Source organism: Boleophthalmus pectinirostris, unplaced genomic scaffold (genome assembly GCF_026225935.1).
Source record: "Boleophthalmus pectinirostris isolate CB_2022bp ecotype Guang Dong unplaced genomic scaffold, ASM2622593v1 HiC_scaffold_4, whole genome shotgun sequence".
Lineage (NCBI taxonomy): Eukaryota > Metazoa > Chordata > Actinopteri > Gobiiformes > Gobiidae > Boleophthalmus > Boleophthalmus pectinirostris.
Window position 1 is genome coordinate 30,675,331 of NW_026571353.1, and position 21,817 is coordinate 30,697,147.

At 39.2% G+C, this 21,817-nt stretch overlaps 1 protein-coding gene across 1 annotated transcript in view; it reads right to left on the minus strand.

Annotated features, from left to right (window-relative positions):
- Positions 1-13,397, minus strand: part of mapk4 (mitogen-activated protein kinase 4) — a 33,805-nt gene extending 20,408 nt beyond the window's left edge. The window contains 2 exon segments of the mRNA XM_020932328.2: positions 12,044-12,219; positions 13,031-13,397. Coding sequence (XP_020787987.2) covers positions 12,044-12,219; positions 13,031-13,397 — 543 coding nt within the window.
- Between the last annotated feature and the right edge of the window lie 8,420 nt (positions 13,398-21,817).

Genomic DNA, 21,817 nt, shown 5'->3' on the forward strand with positions numbered 1-21,817 from the left:
TCAGTAGAACCCCGTCGCTTCCACTTCTCTCTTCTCTCCTCTCTCCTCACTTCTCCTCTCTCCTCTGCTCACCTCTCATCTCCTCTCTCCTCTCTCCTCTCCTGTCCTTTCTCCTGTAGATTCAGTGTCCGCAGTAGACCCCCTGTCTCTTTCCTCTCCTTTCTCCATGTCTCCTCTCCTCTCATCTTCTCTCTCCTCTCCTCTCTCCTGTAGACTCAGCGTCCTCAGTACACCCCCCGGACTCTTTCCTCTCCTCTTTCCTTTTTCCACCTTTCCTCTCCTCTCCTTTGCTCTTCTCTCTCCTCTCCTCTCTCCTGTAGATTCAGTGTCCTCAGTAGACCCCCCCAGTCTCTTTCCTCTCCTCTGTCCTTTCTCCACCTCTCCTCAACTCTCTCCTCTGCTCAGCTCTTCTCTCTCCTCTTCTCTCTCGTCTCCTCCCCTCTCTTCTCCTTTCCTCTCTCCTGTAGATTCAATGTCCTCGGTAGATCCCTCTGTTTCTTTCCACTCCTCTTCTCTCTCCTCAGCTCTCCTCTCTCCTCTCATGTTCTCTCTCAACTTCTCAACTTCTCTCCTGTAGCTTCAGTGTCCTCAGTAAACCTCCCCTGTCTCTCACTCTCTTCTCACCTCTGCTCACTCCTCTCCAGTCCACTCTCCTCTCTCCTCACCTCTCTCCTGTAGATTCAATGTTCTCAGTAGACCCCCCTGTCTCTTCCTCTCTCCACCTCTTCCCTCCTCTCCTCTGCTCTCCTCCCCTTTCCTGTCTCCTGTAGATTCAGTGTCCTTAGAGACCCCATCTCTCCCTCTCGTTTCTCATCCTCTCTTCCCTCCACCTCTCACATCATGCTGACAGACACTGGTTCAAAGTGCAAAACAATTAAACTATCAGTAAAGACCATGAAAAATGTATTGTTATCGCCATATCAACAAATGCATTATAGCCATGTTGCAAAAATTGTAAATGTGCATCATGGAACGTTTCTGTTGGGGGGTCTGCCTACTGCTTGTCTCCGTGACGATATACACATTGCCTTGAATGGTTCACAGTATGACATTAAACTTTTGATATTCTTGAACTTGTATTTATTAATTCACAGGTGAAATTATTACCAAAAAATAAATAAATAAATAAAACACCTTGGAAAATGATGGATTCTTAATGTGAGGGGGCTCGCCTCGCCATAGATCTAACTTGTAAATGTAACTTGCTTGTCTCCACTGAAATAGAAAACTTTTACAATACAGGCACAATAATAACATCTCCATGGAGACAAGTAAGAAGCGCACCTCCGTGAAGTTTGCCCCCACACCAAACGCAAACTTTCACAAAAACTATGTCAATCGTTTGTGTTTCGATTGTGCTGTTTTGTGCTGCAAAAAGTTTTGTTGGTGCTGTTTTAGTTTTTTTTATATAATAACGATTCTTTTATGGGTCAAATTGGGGTCAGCCAGCCCCAAGGAAGCTCAAATATGCTCCAAAATGCCCAAAATGGTGTCAGATGTTTGTGCTGCTTTACTCTTTTGTGTTGCAAAAGGTTTTGTTTGTGTGATTATGGTTCTTAAGATATTAGCAGTTTTATTTTTGGCCGATATCATTATCCAGCCCCTCGGAATGTTAAATAGTAAAAAAATCTGAAAAAAATTATATGAAACATTTGTATTTGGTTTGCGCTGTTTTGTGCTGTTACAATTTTCATTTGTGAAGGTATATTTATAAAATTATCAATTATTGTTTTTGCAGAAATTATATGACGTAATTTTTGCTGAGATGATGGCGGCAAACTCTGCAGTGAAGATAAACAATCTCGGGCAGTGGAAAAGTATCTATTATTATATAAACATTGTTTCCTAGAGACTTTATTTTTTTGGGTCACCTTGTCACCATCTGCTAGTAAGTTTGAAATATACCTACACATACATCTCTGTGTACTCCTCCTCACTTCTTCTCCCCCACTGCTCAATTCTGATTACTGATTACAGTTTTTCATTGTTTAAAACTTGAGTAATGCTAATTTGTTCAGAGAGATAAGATCACTCAGTCAACAATAAAATATTCTCAGTAATGTTCAATAATGGTCAAATCCACCTTTATTTTTGATTTGTGTCTATTGACTTGGGCAGCAAAGGTTTGTGACTTTTAAAATATGGGTCCCCAGAAAAAAAGGTTGGGAAACACTTATATAAAACATGAATCAAAAGCAACTTACTAAAGACTGATACATACTTTTCCACAGCCTGAAATCGATTATCTTCAGTAATTTTGCAGAGGTTTGCTAAAGCCACTGCCGTCAGCTGAGTGGAAAGTACATGAAGTGCACCCTGCACCAGAAATGTTACTAAATGCATCTTTACACCATCCTGTACTAGTCACAATCTTAGTCAATGCATTTTGTGTATAGTCATTATGAGATGGACCAGACCAAACCTACACCCCCTACAAATTTATTCACCTTGACGTTGTTTTAGCTAATTTGTGAATAGTGTTTGTTAAAATATATATTTTTTTGTGAATTTTCTGACAATGTACATTAAAGCATTAAACATTTTGGGATTAAAAAAAAAAAAGATTCACAGTTTAAACATGTCTTGGAGAGGTGATTAAATTAAATATGAACTGACAAACTAATTAGGGATATAAATTATAGATTTAATATCTGCCTCACTGAATCCTCAAACCACTGATCCGTATGTAGTCTCAGTTAAGTTTTTTTTTTTTTACATTTTAGTTTAATGTGTCAAAATTCTGTTATTGTAAAATGCTAATGTTGCGTTGTGTTACAGCAGCCTCTAACCAAATCTCCACTGAATAGACTTTCACATGCATTCACAGACTTCTCTTTCATCTGTCTCCCCACTGTCATGCCCTTCCCCTTTTCTCTTCCTCCTCCTCTCCGTCATTCTCTCTCTTCCTTTCTCCGCTCTATTAGTCTCGTTCTCTCTCTCCTCTCTCTCTCGTTCTGAGTTTTCTTTGACGTCATTGCTGCCTGCATAACTGTTCCCTCCTCTGTGTGTCCCCTGGCACCACCTGAGCTCAACACCTCTCCTTTCACCTGTTTACTCTCTCCCTCTTTCTCTCCCTCACCATCTCTCTTACTCTCTCTCCTACTCTGCTCTCTGTCCCTGCTCTCCCCCCGTTCTCTCTCCTTTACTCTCTCTCTCTCTCTTTCTTTCTCTCTTTCTCTCTCTCTCTCTCTCCTCCTCCCTTCTTCTCCACTTCCACTGTTTATTTTTACCCTTCCCTCTGCACAGCGAGCAGCATTTATGCCGATGCACTTTCAAAAGTTCAGGTCGTCCACTGGAGCGATTGGAGCGTCAGTGTACAAGATCTACCGGTCAAGAGCTTGGGTCTTGGTTTTGCACTTGAATTGCACTTTACGGTTGCTATTTAAAATAATTATTAGTTATTCAAAGTAATAGTTTGTTATTTAAAGCTGCTGTACTTGATCGTAAAACAAGAAAAACATAACTAAATCACTGCAGTGGCCCAAAGTTATTCCTCACTTACCTTATGCATTTCAAGCATCCTAATTATTCACTGTCATGAGTTTATAAGCACTTTTCAGTAATTTTGGAATTTTGCTGTGAGGGTTGTTGTGAAACAGTGCCAGGGACAAAGGAAAGTAACACAAACAAGATGTGATGGCTTTTATAAAGTAAATGTAAGTAAGTATAATAATATAAAAAGCTGTTTTACATACGATAAATCAAAAATTCCAAATACAACTAAACAATACCTCTATTGGGATAAACTACTCAAAGAAAATACAAAAGCCCAAGGGCCAAGCCAAACTGGCAAACACAAACAAACGATAGGTCAATATTGACCCCTAGAGTTCAACACACAATTCACAGTAGCAAAGGGATGTGACAAACACACGTCTATCAATAGCAGTGGCGAACTGAAACCGACATCCAGCCGCCCAGAGAAACCGGCGTACAGCACTTATATTAGATGCGGTGATGGGATGTGTAGGAAGGGATTGGAGGAGTGGGACGTCAATCCTCCAACCAGGCACGAGGAACATCGGAGCCAGCCCAAGAGCGACGGGACCACACCCCACCAATCAGGCGCCAGGTACAACACAGGACATGCAACTACGGAAGTCACAAGCGATAAAACAAATGGAGAGTGCAGGGCGAGGCAGAGCCAGACCGCGAGCCGTAACAGGGTAAAACTAACAACAACAACTCCTGATTCTCTGACAAATCAGATGCAGACAGTACTCAGCTGACACATTTCACACACAAACAAAAATGGACAAAATTCCAGAATTTTCAATTCCAATACAAGGATTGCAATTTTATATATTTAAATATCTTCCAATACCCAGTTACAGTCAGAATGCCTGTTTTTCTATGTATTTTTGAGCTATAAAACCACCTGCAATTGAATAAATTTAACACTTCAGACACTCAACCAAAAAGTTACACAGTGAGCCTTTAAACAAAAATAAAACAAGACAAAACTAGGCCAATTACGGCCAGTGAATTGTCTTATTATTATTATTATCATTATCATTTTATATGCCCAACCAGAATATCAGCTGAACCAATATTTGTAAGCCAATATATTTTTCAGTATCGGCGCTGATGTCTGATACCATTATGCAGCTCTTAAAACATTTCTGAACATGTTTGCACAGATCTAAACTGTGGGATTATCCATTTTAATGCAGAATAAGACAGGGTATTTTGTTGTTTGCAGAAGAAAAATTACAGCCTTTAAGATTTACTAATCGCATCCATTCAAATTGTGATGTTGATTCGGTTGTGATTAATCTTTCTGGCCTATCTCACTTCATTTAAAACTCACTGGGGCCTGGAGTCCTTCTGGAAAAGCCTTGCTCAGGTTGTGCATTATTAAAAGAGAAATAGACTCACAGTGAACGCTGACATCTGCTTTGGTGTCAGCAGTGCATTATAAATGGGACACGATCTGATTCACATACGCAGCATTCTACCAGCAGCAGCAGCAACAGCAGCAGCAGCACTGACAGTACCCAATTAATACAGACGACTAATAGATTCTGTCACAGGTTTCTTCAGTGTTATATTTTTACTTATGAAAATTAACCCTTTAATGCCTGAATTTATATAGATGTACACTGCCGGTCAACAGTTTAAGAGCACCACACTTCTTTTTTTTTTTCCTGTTTACTGTTGACCAAAAACGTGTTCTAAATTTTTGATTCATGAAAGTGTCCACCTTTGGCAGATATAACAGCTGAACACATGTGGCTCGATCTTTTTACAAGAGAAATCAAATATTGTTCAGAAAGTTCTTCTCAAGTCTGTTACAGAAGTTTCCATAAATGTGTGGCGCTTGTAGGTTTCTTGGCTTTCACTCTACTGCCCAGTTAAACCCCACTGAGCTGGTTTTAGGATGAAGTCTGCAGACTGCTGGACACTCCATGTTTTCAAACTCACCATCTTGTTCTTTTTTGCTGAGGTAGTTTTGGCAGAGCTTGAACTTGTGTTTTGTTATCTTTTATCTTTGTTTTAACCTCTGGCTGTTCAGTATTTACCTTTGTACCATTTCAAGCTCTTCATTGGACTTCTATGACTTGAATTGCAATAAATAACTGGAAAAATTTGGGTGTTCTAAAACTTTTGTATATAAAAAATGTTTTGTGTGTGTTTTTTCCTTCAAGTAGATGGTAAATTAAGATGAGATTATTAATGTGACTATAGCAAAAACATCTCGGGAGGTGTTCTGGGCATGTCCAACTGGAAGGAGGCCTCGGGAAGACCCAGGACAAGCTGGAGGGACTATGTCTCTCAGCTGGGAACACCTTGGGGTCCCCCCGGAGGAGCTGGAGTATATGTCTGGGGTGAAGTCTTGGATTTCCTGCTTAGACTGCTGCCCCTGCAACCCAGCCCCGGATAAGCGGAAGAAAATGGATGGATAGCAAAATAAATAAATAAATAAATAAAAGGAAATTTGTGTATGTTGCAAATTTGTGACAACTAGAAAAAGTGCTTGCCAAAGGTTCTTAGGAAGGTCCTGTATATGCACTAACAGGCACTGGGGGAATGCAGCCGCTATCTTGGGTTATATCTCGATCCAAACGGTTTGTTGCATATTTAAGACAGGCTGAGTTAAGGGGCTATATAAAATATCAAAGCATTTTTCTCATAGATCAGTGTCTCAAACAATGGTATGAAAGCTCCTTCAGGTGGCTCTTCAGTTTGGGTTTGCCTAAAATTGTTCATTTCAACCACTTTTCTGTCCTCTTTTGCGTAATTTCTTGTTTAGAACTACAGGGGAGATGATGTAGTCCACTTTTAGACCAGGTTTAGCCTCAGATTAGACCTGGATTAGTTCTGTCATATACCTGATTTTGATCTGGTGGTACTATGTTGGAATCTAACACAAGTAAATTAGTACGGACGATTAAAAAAGGGACTAATTTTCAATATTGCAATACAACATTTTGACAAAGTTAACTGAAATAAGTGAATATAATAATATACATTTTCATACACTGACTTACAGCAATCAGCACGTTAATAAACAAAAGTGACTTTAGAGGCGGTTAAAAGTCAGGGCTGGACATCTTACAAGTTAATGTTAATGTGATAGAAGCTGGTTCAATACAGCGCCTCATTGTAAAGATCTAAAGTTCAACATGTCGATAGTGATTCTGTTTCAGCTGGTGTCAGGGCTTTTTTTTTATTCCTGAGCTCTCTGTTTTTCACCACTAACAGGTGTTGCTATAGGTGCTTTTCTGATGTGTAAAATTTAGCACTTAACAATATAGCCAACTGAGCAGGGTGTTTCAGATGTGCTTCATAAAACTACACTCAAAAAATCAAATTGAACTTTTATAATATTTTGAAGATTGCAATGAAAAAGTAAAAATGTCTTGTAGCTAAGAAAGAAAAGAAAACTACTACGAATGAATGGAATAGAATAAATAGGTTTCCTCATGTTATTCATCATTTTGAAGGAGACATGTACATGTATTTTTCGGACTATTGAAGGAGCACCGGAATTATAAGGCGTAATATCAATAATGTTGAATTCTCTCGTCTGTTTTCATACACAAGGTGCACCAGATTATAAGGCACATTAAGCGAAACAAAACGGACGACACTTGAGACTGATCCCTTAGCCCAGGCGTCCACGATCCATTGGCAGATCGTGGAGTAATTCGCCCGGCGTTGCCTCCCTGTCTTGGTGAATGTGTATTATGAATGTGAATGTGGATAATTTAAGTTTTTTTTTTTTTATTTCCTACGAGGAGGACTCAAATATACATTGAGTAATAATGTGTTTAATGTAGATTTGCGCACATTTGTTTACGTTTTACAGAAATTAAACTTAAAACCACCTGGCTAATTTGCATAAACTATAAGTGCTGAAAAAAACAGCTCGCTCCTTGTGCACTAATGCGGTTCAGCTTCTGTCGGACTAAAGGACATGACTCAGTGGATTACGAGTGTTCTTTCTGTGACAGACGATGTGCTGCTGATGGTGAGTCTGTTCTGTGCGTAAATCACGTTGGAGATGGTTCATGTAAAGCTTTTCAGAGATTATAAGTCTGCACATAGACCATATAGCGGTGCAGCTTCACTTAACAAAGACGTACTAAACATTTTGACAAATTTTTGAGCGCCGTGTACCACATAAAATCGGTTCGAGGTCAGTAAGAACAACCACGATGAACACATAAGGCGCACCTGATTATAAAGCGCACTGTTGATTTTTGAGAAAATTTAAGGAGACATATTGTGCCCGTATCTGCTATAGTTATAATCTATGACACCAGTGGATCACTATACTATAATTTACACATTTTGAATAGCAAAATTTGTCTAAAACAACTTAATAAAAGAAACAATTCTACTGACTCGTGTTAGAAAATTTCGGTGCCCAACGGACTCTTCGCTATAAACTTCATCACAACAAAGAGTTTGAAGGATAACTGGAGATCACACTAGTAGGTTTCAGATTTTTTTTTCATTTGTACCAAAATGACTATGCAACGAAACTTACGCATATCACCGATTAAGAAAATAAAATTGGAGAATGAATTAAGTAAATAGCAGTAGGCGTATGCTGGTGGCGGTGAAAACAGAGGTTGATTGAAGAGTTTGCTGCAGCTATAACTTGAATTTCCCTCAGGGTCTCTCTCATAATCATTCTAAATTAAAGTTTGAGCAGGTAAATGAGAAGAGGACACAACAATAACATGGCTGTGTTCACTCAAGATTATTCTGACAATGAATCTAATTTTTTGTAAAGAAACCTACTTATTTACCACATATTTTGCTAACATCGTCTCTCTTTTATAACACTTCCCATGCCTCCAGTCTTCTCTCCTCCCCTCTCTCTCTCTGCGTGTTTCATGGCACAATATTTTCACCTTTCTCTAGGTTTGTTCTGGGCCTCCTCCTGTGTCTCCTCTGAGTCTGAATCCAGCTGATCTCAGTCTGAGCACAGATCGTCTTTCACCTGAGCTCCTCCACAGTAAACACACAAACTCTCTGTCAGAATGCAGTGATTATGCTGCACACAAATATACGCACCGCAGTAGTCTAGTCATACACAGCTTTTCTAAAATGTTAACAGCAGTGTGAATGTCAAAACCTTACATACACAGACTAAGCCACTGCACTGGACTCAGACTTTATTAGGATAAACTAGCATTAAACATCTATCTATTAATGCAAGGAGCGTCTGTCTGTGTCTTCTCCTGTTGGTTTGTTTGTTTGTCTGTCCACACATAACTTTTAAACTGCTCATCCGACTGATCTCAAATTTGGAGCGTGTCATCCTAATGGTACAAGTGTATGCAGTGCCAAGTTTCATGTTGTTAGGGCAAAAAATGGCAAAGATCTGGCCAAATATCTGGTATTGTATAACGAAGGAAACAAGCAGATTGCATTACAGTTCAGATCTGTGGAGAGTCGCTTCTATTCACAGAAGGAATTACTGTGTTTTTGAACAATAAAAACACCTGTGAAGATGTGATGACCCCAGCCTGGGCTTTGTGGAGTGAGGATATTGTAATTAAGATTAACCAATTTATGAAGCAGATTTTTTCCTACACATTCTAGGAAATATTATGGCTATGAACACTGTAACTGTCTGTACACTTCAGTACACTACATATGAAAAACTCAGTGGTTATTGTAGCCACACGTGGCCTGGGGTAGACTGACAGAAGTGAGGCTGCCAATCTGCACCATCAGCCCCTCGAGAGCCTTGGAGGTAGAAAAGCACGATATAAAAATGTGACCATTTACTATTTACCAGGGACAGAACTTGACCTAAGAAATCAGAATTCTGTTGTCTGAGCTATGTTATAATGTTGTTTCCTCATCAGAAACATAGCTCATGTTGAGTTTTGTTTCATTCTCACATGTTTAAGACACAAACCCTGCATAATTAGTTCTTCTCTCAAACAGAAAACTTTGTTCCACCTTGTGATGCCATGATGCTTGTGGTATTACAGGATGTGCTCCACACAACTTCACTAGAATCATTCGGATAATTTTAGCCCTGGAATTCCCTATCTCTACTGAATAAAAAGTAAGTGGTAGCTGTTAACTTCACTTGACCAGACTAATAAGAAAGGATTACTCAAACATGTGAATGGAACAAAACACTAGCCTGATTCATCAGCTGGTTTCACTTTGTGGAAACCATCTGACCTCGCAGCATTAGAATTCATTTGCTTAACGGTAGGCGGGTACTTCATCGCTTCCACCCACTTCCATCGCTGCTATTTGGTCGTGATGTATGTAACGCATCAAATCCCATAAAAAGAAGGGCAATAACATCTTTCCCCTTGATAATATTCACCAAACATTCTCTTTGTTCCGGCTTTAAATCCTCAATCTCGGGAACTGTTGCCAACATAGAATGTCTGTCTTCGTCTGCATCCATCTCGACCGCTTTGTTTACTGTTGTGTTGTACCACAAAAGGGACACAGACAGGCGCTTGAGTTTGACATCACGACTTCACAGCTCTTCACTAATTGGCCGGTGCACGGTCTACAACTTCCGGTGTTCTTGCAAAACGTCTAGTGTATTTCGATTCCTGAACTAGTCGCCGGAGAGAAATTAAATTGAGTGGAGGCACTAGGTGGTGCCAGCCTGGCAAACAAAACACAACTCCAGATATGTTTTTTTGGAGGTAACATCATTCTAACATGATTTAAAGCTCACAAGAGTCGATTTTGTGTAATAAAGGACCTTTCAGCTAACTTAAGACCTAAACTGGTGGACAGAATAAAAATAAAATAATAAAATAAGTTTAAACCAGAACCTGGACTAAGACTAAGGTCCACAACAGGAGTAAATGAACTGAACAAGGCCAGAACCAGGTCTAAGCCAGTGACATGTACCGCAGTATAAAAATAAGTGTCCAGCCCTGGTGCAGTATGCAGTAAAGGTAAAGTGTCTCATGAATCAATAAGAGCAGCACACATAACAGAGACACAGGACACCAGAGCAGGAGAGGGTCTGAGTAACATGTGCAGGGGGTTATTGTGAAAGGCTCAGGTCAGTAACATCAGAGCTACAGAGGTGAAACCTGAGAGGCCCATTATACAGGCTCTGCTACAGTTACAGATACAGACGGGAGACATATTCAGTGTCCCTCAGTGAGAATTATGTTTACAATGAATGACAGCATGAATAATTGTTACTCATGAGAATTTTAAACCAATTAGTAAAGGCATTGTTAAAGGGCCCATATTACGCTCTTTTCTGATCTGTGTTATAATGTTCTTTCCTCATCAACAACATACACATTGGAGTTGTGTTTTGTTTAATTTATGTATGTTTAACACCTGAATCCTCCATGGATTATGTGGATCATTTCAACTCTGGAATTGTCATTCTCTTCTGGACAAAAGGTCAAAAGGTAGCTGTTAAACTGAAAACTAAGGCTACATTCAGACTGCAGCGTGAAGTGACCCAAATCAGATTTTTTTAACGCATGCGACCTGTATCTGATCTTTTAATGACAGTCTGAATGACATAGATCTGATTTTTTCAAGTGCGACCCAGGTCACTTGGATATGTGCTCCTAAAACCGATACATATCTGATCTTTTGACATGCGACTTCAGTCTGAACGGCCAGGTCGCATTCATCCCACCTACAAGTCAGGCTCGGAGGCTAGTCAATGGAGGGAAAGTGAGGTTAGCGAGTTAATTAATATTTGGGGAAATCGCTGTATTCAGGTCAAATTGGAGGGGTCAACACTGGTTGACACTGGGCGGTTTTTGAAATGATACTGAAGAAATGTCCGAGCGCGGCTACAGGCAGTTCTGGCTCCAATGTCAATGAAAAATAAAGAGCCTATGAGCCAAATACAAAGAGCATTAAACCCTGCAGTCTGAACGTGGCCTAAAACTTCATAACCTCACAAGGTGGAACAGAGCAGTAGACAGATTAATAATAAAACATTACTCAAACATGTGTAAATAAACTAAAACACAACTCCAGGTATGTTTTTGATTGATCCAACACAACTTAAGGCTCACAAGAGTCAATTTTGTGTAATATAGGACCTTTAAAGCAGACATATTATCTCTTCAGTGTAGCATTTTACTGTGACAAGCATCAGATTTTTAGGAGTTTTTGTCTTCTTATTGTTGAAAAATTGAAAATGTACTACTGTATCTATGCATTAGTCACTGGTTTGCATCTATTTAAAGGTGCTGTACCCGATTTGTAATGTCTTCAAAACATGAAAAACAGAACTACTTCATTTTAAAAGGTTTGCAGTGGCCCAAAGTTATTCCTCACTTACCTTTTGCATTCCAAGCATCCTAATTATTCACTGTGAAGAGTTTATAAGAGCTTTTCACAACTTTCAGCGGTCAGATCAGAGTACTGCTAATGGCAACTAAAATGCCAGCTGCATACTCAGAGGATAAAACACTTACAATTAGATGCAGACAGCACACATCGATCTCATTTCTACCTTAAGAGCTGCTTATACAATATATCTGTACTGGGATGAAACAAATCTTGATCAAACGCATGAAAGAATCAGGTACAGCTCCTTTAATGTGATTTGATTTACCTTGTGAGAGTAGTGCGGGTCGACGATTCTGGCCAGGCCAAAGTCTCCGATCTTGAGCAGCAGTTGGTCAGTGTTGATGAAGATGTTGGCGGGTTTCAGGTCTCGGTGAAGGACGTTGGCCGAGTGGATGAACTTCAGGCCCCTCAGCAGTTGGTAGAACAGCAGAGTGGCATGACCTGGCAACAATCAAATATTAAGAAAAAGTGATTACTACATGTTAGGATGGACAATATCGTAATTATGACTACAAAACATAATAATAATAACCTCATTCCTTTGACAAAATTATTTAGATAAACTCAGTATATTGTGGCTCTATCTTCAAACAAAGAAATATTTTCCTATTGTTCAGCCTCGGCAATGCAGAGTGTGTTACTCTTTACAGTAAAAAAAAAGTTACTAACTTTTATATGAAATATATCAGGATAAATTGAAATCTGACACAAAGAAAATCTGTGCTATACCTTGCCATAAGACAAGGACAACAACTTGACATAAACTATTCTAAAATAACATAATAACAGCAGACTATGGTTAAATTGTTACATTAAGGGTGGGCTATGGTGTTTCAAAATACCATCATAACAAGGTAAATGCTCATAAAAGTTGATTTTGGTAAATAGACACATTTTCCACCTTTAAGGCACTCAAGACGCTTTACATCAAGGAACCACTCACCCATTCACACACGTTCATACACACAGTGCAGGGAAACACAGGGGGTGAGGTGGGTTCAGTGTCTTGCCCAAGGAGACTGGGGGAGCTGGAACCACTCTGCAAACCTGTGGGTCAGTGGATCTGACAGCTCTACCAATGATGTTTATGTTGAGATCAGGATTCGAACTGCCAACCTTCCAATCAGTGAATAAACACTGGGCTACTGTCGCTTTTTACATAACATGTGTTTAAGATTGTACTATTTAACTGTAATATCTACACCTAACATAACTTAATGTAATGCTTTATTTGTCCGTTCCTCCTGCTTACCTGTGGGTAAGGGCCCTTGCTCCAGGAGCCTGGCCAGGTCCGTCTCCATACACTCCTGGATGATGTAGAGGGCGCTGAGCTGCCGGGGGTCCTGGGGCAGGGGACGTCCGTGTGGGGCCAGGACGTCATAGACCCTCACCACGTTCTCATGGAGCAGCCTCCTGGTTATCTTCACCTCCCTCAGAGCGTGTTTCACCGACACGGCGTCCCTCATCAGCAGCTTCTTTATGGCCACTTTTTGCCCGCTCCTCTGGTCGTACGCAGACAGAACCAGACCAGTGACCCCAGTGCCCAGAGGACGGAGGTCAGTGAAGTTACCACTAAGATCAAAGCCATGGAGGAACAAGGGGATGTCTTGTCTTGCCATTTTGGGATTGATTTAAGACTTTATTACAGGACAGCAACTATTATTTTAATAAATTACTAAGTGGCGATTAAATTTTCCAATCAGTCAACTAGTCAAACGATTTCTATTGTACATTTACATTTTTAACCAAAATAAAGGTCAAAATATGGTGATTGAAGACTTCTAAACAGAGAATATTAATGAATAAAGTGTATTACTGATATGTGATTCACCTGTAATGACTTTAATTGTTTTATATGTATCCACTAAATCAATGTTTTTTGGAATTTGCTACTTAAAAATATTCAATTTTTGTTGTTAAGACTAAAATACATTCAAGGATAATGTTGATTGTCTAATAAAAAGTATGTCTGTAAGGTGAAATTTCAAATTTAAAGTCATTCATTGATTAGTTTAATGAAATAAGGGTTGTCTGGACATAACAATTCTTTGATTAACTCAAATTTTATACTGTAAACATTTTAAACCTATATTCAAATAACTGTTTACAACATGAAGCAAAAGAAAAAAAAAGTCTAGTTAGATTAAATAAAACTTGTCACATAATATTAATGGGTTTCAACATCTTGTAATATGCAACACCTTTTCCAAATCAGAAGCTACAATATTTATTTTAAATTGTTAAGCGCTACAGCAATGGTTCTACATTTTCATCATTCTGAAGTCCACAAAAAAGTGTTGCAATAGCCCATTAGTTTGTTTAATAGAGAACTTGTGTCTACAGTAATTCTGCATTCTTATTTTTGGACAAGTCTTGGTTTAATCCATAACCACTGAATCTACAGAGCTGCGAAGGGTAAAGGGGGAGGGGTCATGTTAATTGAATTCCTCGGTTGGCTCCTCCTCCTCTTCCATGATACCCGTGTGGCCAGCAGCGGTCAGATGGACGAGCTGGTAATGTCCGAATGCTTGAATGAACAGTGGAAGTGACAGAGAGAGTCCATAATATGTGTTAAATCCGGTGTTAATCTCCAGCCTGGTGCCTTCTGGTGAGTGTGGAGCTTTTACCATCAGGCACTGGAGGAAAACTGCGATTGGCTGCGCTGCTCAGAACATCTGCTCCCACCGCTACAGCTGCCGAGGAGAGAGGAGACAAAAGTGCGTCAGATAATCAAGTATGAGTCTATGTTAAGGTAAATGACGAATAACTGGACCGCTGCAAATCGTTTAAAATGAACTAATTCTATTTTTCACGTTGTTTAAGACAGTAAAAATCAGGTACAGCAACACCAATCAACATTATATTCATGGTTCAAGAAGTTCAGATGGAGAGCAATTTAACTCTCTCTTTTTGAAATATCTAAACATAAAATCCACAAATATCAAACCTCATCATTTTTGCAGGGAGTTGAGGCCACAAACTTATTAAAATTGCACTATGAAGGCTTCAACAGCTGCAGTCTCCGTGGAAATGTTGTTGCTTTGTTTGCAATGTTCCACAGTGTTAAAAAGAGCTACCTTACATTTATCCGAATACTGCTTTTACTGCGAAAAACTAAACTTTAAAAACTTGCAATCTGGCTCGTACTCGTGGGGGTTACTCTACACAGATCTGACCTGTAACTTGATCTCTTGGCTTTTCATATTCTCTTCATGGAGACAGAGACGAATGAAGATGAATGCCTCTATAGAAACAAGCAGGTGCTGAGCCCTCCACCACAATATTTAGGCTACGATTATATGATGATGGTCTGAACAGAAGACTCAGAAGTGGAGTCGCGTCTTCACTTTTTATTCCATGTTTAGGCGAGTGTTTTCGGGAAGAAATCTGCGTACATACAATGATGCAAAAGCGTGTGGAATTCGATTGGGTATGCTCGTACTTGAAGCAACAAGGGCATCTTTGGATATACGAAAGTTTTCAAGCCGCATTTTCATCAGCTACTCCTTCCACAAAGTCTTCACTATCGACTGGTTCTCCCAGGTCTCATCCATGGCCGTTTGACTCGCCTGCGACGAACTGTTGCATTCAGAATTTGACAGATGTGACTGCAGATCTTTCTCTGTTCACTAATAGTATCTCTGCAGATTCTGTGCATTTATTGGGATGCCTCCTGTAAGTTTATTAGAGCTTGAAGATCCGACGCACAGAAATGATCCAACACGTTTGTTTCTGTGTACTATATGTATATGACATAAATGCGTATGCGACGTGAGCAAATCTGACCAAAGTTTTGTGTCTTGGGCAGTGTAGATGGAAACGCTATGGCAGAGTGTATTCAACTTTTCCACTCTGGAGGGTGGTTTCAGATTTTTGCATTTTTAAGCCCCAAAAACACCGTCACCGTCTAAATGATAAAATATTTTGTCATTTTTACCCACAAGCGTTCTCGTGTAAACAGGCCCTTAGTCTACATTTCAATCTTTATGATCAGAGTTAAAGCAATTTCAGTTGTCAACAATCCTGGCAGTTATAATACACTTTTTCCTACTCTGTCCCTGTTTTAGTTTGATTTTAGTTTCATTTGTTTGATACAATGTTCTTATCTGGGTTAAAGGAGCGTGTTTTTTTGCAGGATTGCTTTGTATAATGTTCAAATTACTTCTTTAACAATCAAGTACAAATCAGTATTGAACCTTAATGAACGCTTCAACCAGTAACTGTTTAACCAGACAGTGTATGACATGAGAATCTCCATTATATAACATGAAAAGACTGTGTGGCCTAATGTAATACGCTTATACGGGGATAATCACGTCATCTGATGATCTTCTAAGCCGGTGTCAGTGCAATGAGCATGCCTCAATTAATTTAAAGTCTTTATATTTTAAATCTTTACGCTGATAATTTTGTAACTGTAACTTTTTTTTTTTCCTTTTTTTTGCGTTCGCTTGATAATAATCGGCTCTATTCACGCCAGGAACACATTTGGAAACATGCAATGACAACTTCCAGTGAAATACCGACACTGGGCTCACCGACCGACTGTGATAAAACTCACTGAAGTAAATGTGATCAGCGGTAAAATGATGACTGTGTATGTATGTGATGTTTGGAATAATGTTGAATTTGGCACCTCATCTCTTCTAATCACATGTACCCAGTGCGCTCGGAGTTGTGTGTCAGTGGGGAAATGTTGAAAAACTGAGGTATGGTTAAATTGTTGATTAGCCGAACATAACGGAACGGTACAATGACATGTAGATGAAGAAAACTGGGCCATTTTCTAATTTTTCCTTGATTTTGTCAGACTTACTACCGCGAAAAGAGCCTGCTGGAAGTTGTCATCACATGTTTCCAAAAGTCTTCCTGGTTTGTGACGTAAGCATGACTAGAGAATATATTCAAACTATATTTTGACAAAGCATCAGAAGTGTGTTAAAATGTGTCTTGATTGAGGATCACGCACCAAAAACAGACCTGGAGTTGTGTTTTGTTTCATTCACACATATTTAAATAATCATTTATTATTAGTCTGTCTACATCTCCAATGCTTTGTAATGCAGTAGTAGTAGTTTCCAAGTTAAGAGATACCTTTTACCTTTAGTTCGGCAGATCTTGGCAATCCCAGGGCTGAAATTATCCAATGTGAAGATGTTTGGAGTGGAGCACTTCTTGTATTACCACATAACATCAGACGGTTGAGTGTTTCGTGTTTGAGAGGAGAACTCAGCCTAAATATGCAGGATGTGTGTTCAACATGTGTGAATGAAACAAAACACAACTCCAGGTCTGTTTGTGACGAGGAAACAAAATTCTCAAGTATGGGCCCTTTAAAGACGACATATTGTATTTTCCTTTACTCTATAGTTATAATTTATGACACCAGTGGGTCTTATAAGTCCGCTGATTTCTGGATTTCTGGAATATTGCAGCATCTAATTTAGGTACTCTTTAAAAGAAGAGAACAAAGATTACTCAAACATGCACAAATCACTCTAAAATCTAAATACTAAACAACTTTGAGTGGGTAAATGAGAAGGGAAAATGATTATAAGTGAATTACTGAAGTTGCACAATATTTCCTTTAAAGACAATATACTTGATGTTATAATTCTGCATTGCCTGTTTCCAAACAACAATTACAATGGAATTCATTTTTCGATATACCTATCTTCTGCCTTTATTGACGTTTAGTTGGTAAGCACAGAAACGGAAACACATTATTGACTTTTGTCCCTGGAATCCTGGGAAGAACGCAAACAATCCACAAATCAATACAATGAAAATCCCCCCTGCATGTTGGACGCCCGGGGGCAGATGGGACATTTCTAACCTCCTGATCTTCCTTCCTTGGGCTCAGACAGTGTAATAAACCTGACTTTGCAGCTCCATAAAGGTGGGCGACATGCCAAAAAAAACATATCACGGTTTCTTTCTGCAACAATAACAATTTAAGTTTGATCACAATTCAAGCTTTTAGCATCTTTATAGACATTATTAAGTAGTACAGTTATAAGAATGAGTTCACGCCTCATTGTGATTGGTTAAATCCACCTGTCAGTCACTCAGATGATAACGAAGGCTGGATGAGAGTGGGTGGAGGAAAGTAGATTGTTTTTTTTTGTTGGTTTTTTTCATGTTTTCAATTAGATATTTTTTATTATATATTTTTTTTTTATTATTATTATTATTTATTTATTTTTATTAATTACAAATGTACAATGTTTTTATTTTTTATTTGTATAATTTATATTTGTTTTAAATTTTTACTCATTTAATTATAACTTGATTTTCAGAGAATATTTTACCAATGTGTCATGAATGTGCTAAAAGTGTAACACTATGGAAGGTTACACAAGACTTTTCAATATTTTTTTTTTTCTAATCAACTCTTTTTGATGACTTTTTTCATTGTTTTACTTGTGGACGACATATTCAATATTCTAATTTTGCATATGTCCAAAAATAGCACATTTTTCAATATACCTTACGTCTGATTTCACCACAAAAGCATAACATAACAGAGGGATCAGATAATAATTAGAATTAGATCACCATATCGTGACACCTAACCCTCCATGTTGACTCTGGATAAACAGTTTGGCTGCAAGATTAGTCGCAATTAAATCAAAATCGCAATTAGCAAATCACAAAGGTTGCAATTTCTGAAGCACTGAAGCATCACTTTTCTCCACAAACAACAAAAATCCCATGTTAGTCTGCATAAACTCACTAATCATGTATTTTAGATCTGTAAACATGTTCTGAAATGTGATTCTTTTATTACTTTGTCAGTTCATATTTCAGTATTTTTGTCAATTCTCCTGCTCATGATTAAAATGTGGGGAGCGTGCCTATGTTCCCTCAGCCTTATGTTTCCTATTTTTATTTTTTCTTTCCAAAATTAGGCCCTATGTTCCCACAATTTTGTTATCATCAATTTGCATCAGATTTTATCCCCATTTCTCCCAATTTGACTACCAAATTACACCCAGCTGAGCAACTGACTATAGTTGTAATGCAGTTTTTAACTAAATCTGGGAACATAGGGCCCTGGGAACATAAGGCCGACCCTTTCCAACACTGCTACACCAACATAGGGCTGAGTGACGAATCCTTATACCAAAATTAAACTCACCTCCATGATGTTAGTGCAATTTAGACACAGCGCACAATTACCTTTTTAGAATTCTTGAACAAACTCTGCACATTCAAACAATCCAAATAAGCAAAATGTTTCACTACTTATTCAGTTCTAGTAACCAATACCAAACCAGCCTACCTATTGGTTAACAGTGACATCATTCAATCTGTAAAAGCGCTCCCTTTCCGTCCCCTCGCCCTCTGACCTCACGCTCTTACTTCCGGTTTCTCGTTGCTGACACCGTTTGTTCACCACTCTCAGGTAGTATTCCAGATTCAGTGTTAAGTTTAAGATTCAATAAGGTCTGTAGTGTTGATTACTGGCTTTTATTTATGTAGTGCTTGCTGCCATGTCATGCTCGGACCGGATTTACGAACAAACCATCTTTGGAATCAAAAGTCATTCAGTGAACTGTGAACCGAACTGTCCACCTATACCAAAACCTGGAAACATTACAGTCACAGTGAACTAATTTACGTAAAATGTAAATGTTTGGAGTTTAAAAACACGGTGAAGCACTTCCTGTATTACCACATAACATCAGACGGTTGAGTGTGTTGTGTTTGAGAGAAGAACTCAGCCTAAATATGCAGGATTGTGTGTTTAACTTGTGAATGAAACAGAGCACAACTCCAGGTCTGTTTGTGATGAGGAAACAAAATTCTCTAATATGGGTCCGTTAAAGTGTCCCGCCTGTCTGTGTACCGCCCGTCATGTTCGGACCGGATTTACGAACAAACCGTCTTTGGAATCAAAACTCATTCAGTGAACTGTGAACCGAATTGTCCACCTATACCAACACCTGGAAACATTACAGTCACAATGAACAAATTTATGTAAAATGCATAAATAAACTGTACACTTTTGATATGCGTGAATTATGCTTCTGTTCATCAACAACGAACCTATGCACCTTTTATATTAGCTGGTCCTGGGCCAACTCCCAAGTGGTGTTGTTGGTTGTTTTCCTCTCGTTAAGTGAGTAATTGTTAATGTAATTGTTAATTATTGGTTCAGCCAGTAGTTACCACAAGACCTCACGGTAGAAGCACTCGGACATGCCACAGTAGGAACGGGAAATGTGTAAGTGCTGTGACTGCTGTCGTTTGGACTTAAGAAAAAATGTTAGAAATGACTGAACGTAAGGCTGTGGGAAGATAGAGCTGGCCCCAAAATGGAAACATTAAAACGGATCTTATTATTAAAACATAAATCTCAAGTCTAATGGCGATACTTCTCAAAAAAAAAAAAAAAAAAATCGCAATATGGTAATCTTCCCAAAATCGTTCAACCATAGACAGTTTGCCAGAGAACTGAGGGGAGTGAAAAAGCTGACAGTGGTAGTGGGAGTTGCAGCAGGGCTAACTTTATAAATAATGCATGTTGGATATGGCGTTTGGTGTTGCTCTCCTCTTAGCTTCATACTGTAAAATCATTTTGCATTCTACAGTACATTTCTGAAAATCTGCATCCGGTTATATGTGCCATTTTGAAGACACGATCCCAATAAAACGTGTAATAATCTATTTCATTTTAAATTATTAATCGCTATGGCAACAGTGCTAAATTTTCATCATTCTGAAACCCCGTGGGTATTGACTGAACATTTGTGCATGGACTTTATTCAGCTATTAGAGTTGATTTTGGTTGCAGTCAGACTAGAAATTTTGCCACAGAGCTTAAAGTGAATGGAACAAAAACGCAAATTCGCTATGGCAATACAGAAATACTATGAGATTTTTGAGTAGCTTGCTTCACACAGTGCTGATAATGATATGCTACCCTGAAACGACTTTGTTTAATTGGCAGTGGTGTCAATTAATTCACGTTAAGACAGCTATAGCCTGCACTTTATCCAAGAAAACGCTGCGCCCCGTCTCCAAACTGGCACCGCGCTATAGTGCCTTTGTGTCCACGGACTAGACTCACTCAACGCCCCGCTCCCACAGAACAAAAACATAAGGATGAAGTGCTCCTGCAAGCTTCAAAACGACCCGTGCCAACGCGATATTTATTGAGATTCAACTTCCATTTAGGTTCTATCTTGACGATCTCAAAGTGTGCACCGCTGGACAAAAACAAGCGCAAATACTCACCGGGTAGCTCGCATCCGCTGCCTCGAATCCAATCCTGAAACAAAGATCGGAGGAAGATGGGAGCGATAAGAAGAAGAAGAAAAAAGGACCCGAGCGCCTCCGTGAGTGGCTGAGGTGTTTGCGGGTACGAGTTGGCACCGGGAGCGAGCCAAAGGATGAGCCGGGAGGAGAGAGCTTGTTGCCGTCGGTGCGCCGGGGGGTGAGCGGAGAAAGAGAGGAGGAGGAGAGAAGGGATCGCCCTGGTTGGTGGATCCGCTCTCATCCAGCGTCGGCAGTGGCGGTAGTGGTAGTGGTAGTAGACCCGAGTGGCTCCGCGTTCACAAACATACTGCAGTAGCACGGATGGTGAAGTAGCGCACTCCTCCTCTCGACTCCCCCCACATCCCCCGCCCATTTACTCCCTCCATCTCTCCTCAGGAAACTATTGGGTAAAGTATAGGCTTGGTCTGGAACTGTTTAAATCATATGAAAGAACGATAATTAGGAAAAAATGTATAAATACAATTAAAAAAAAACTAAAAAAAAACAACAAAACAAAACTAAAACACAAAGTCCACAAACCTAAAGTTTCTTCCACTAATCCAAAACTCTGTCTTTGACAAGTGCATAATGCTGTTGTGTCTTTGAGCAAGGCATGTCACCCACATATGCATGAATGCTATATACTGTAGATTATGAAAAGTTGTGTGTAGGCTATAGGGTTTAAAAAGCTCTTAATAATGAATGATCACTAGTAAAATAATGTTCACATGTACAGTAAAGATATATTGTTCATGTAAAAAGTAGTAAAGGACAT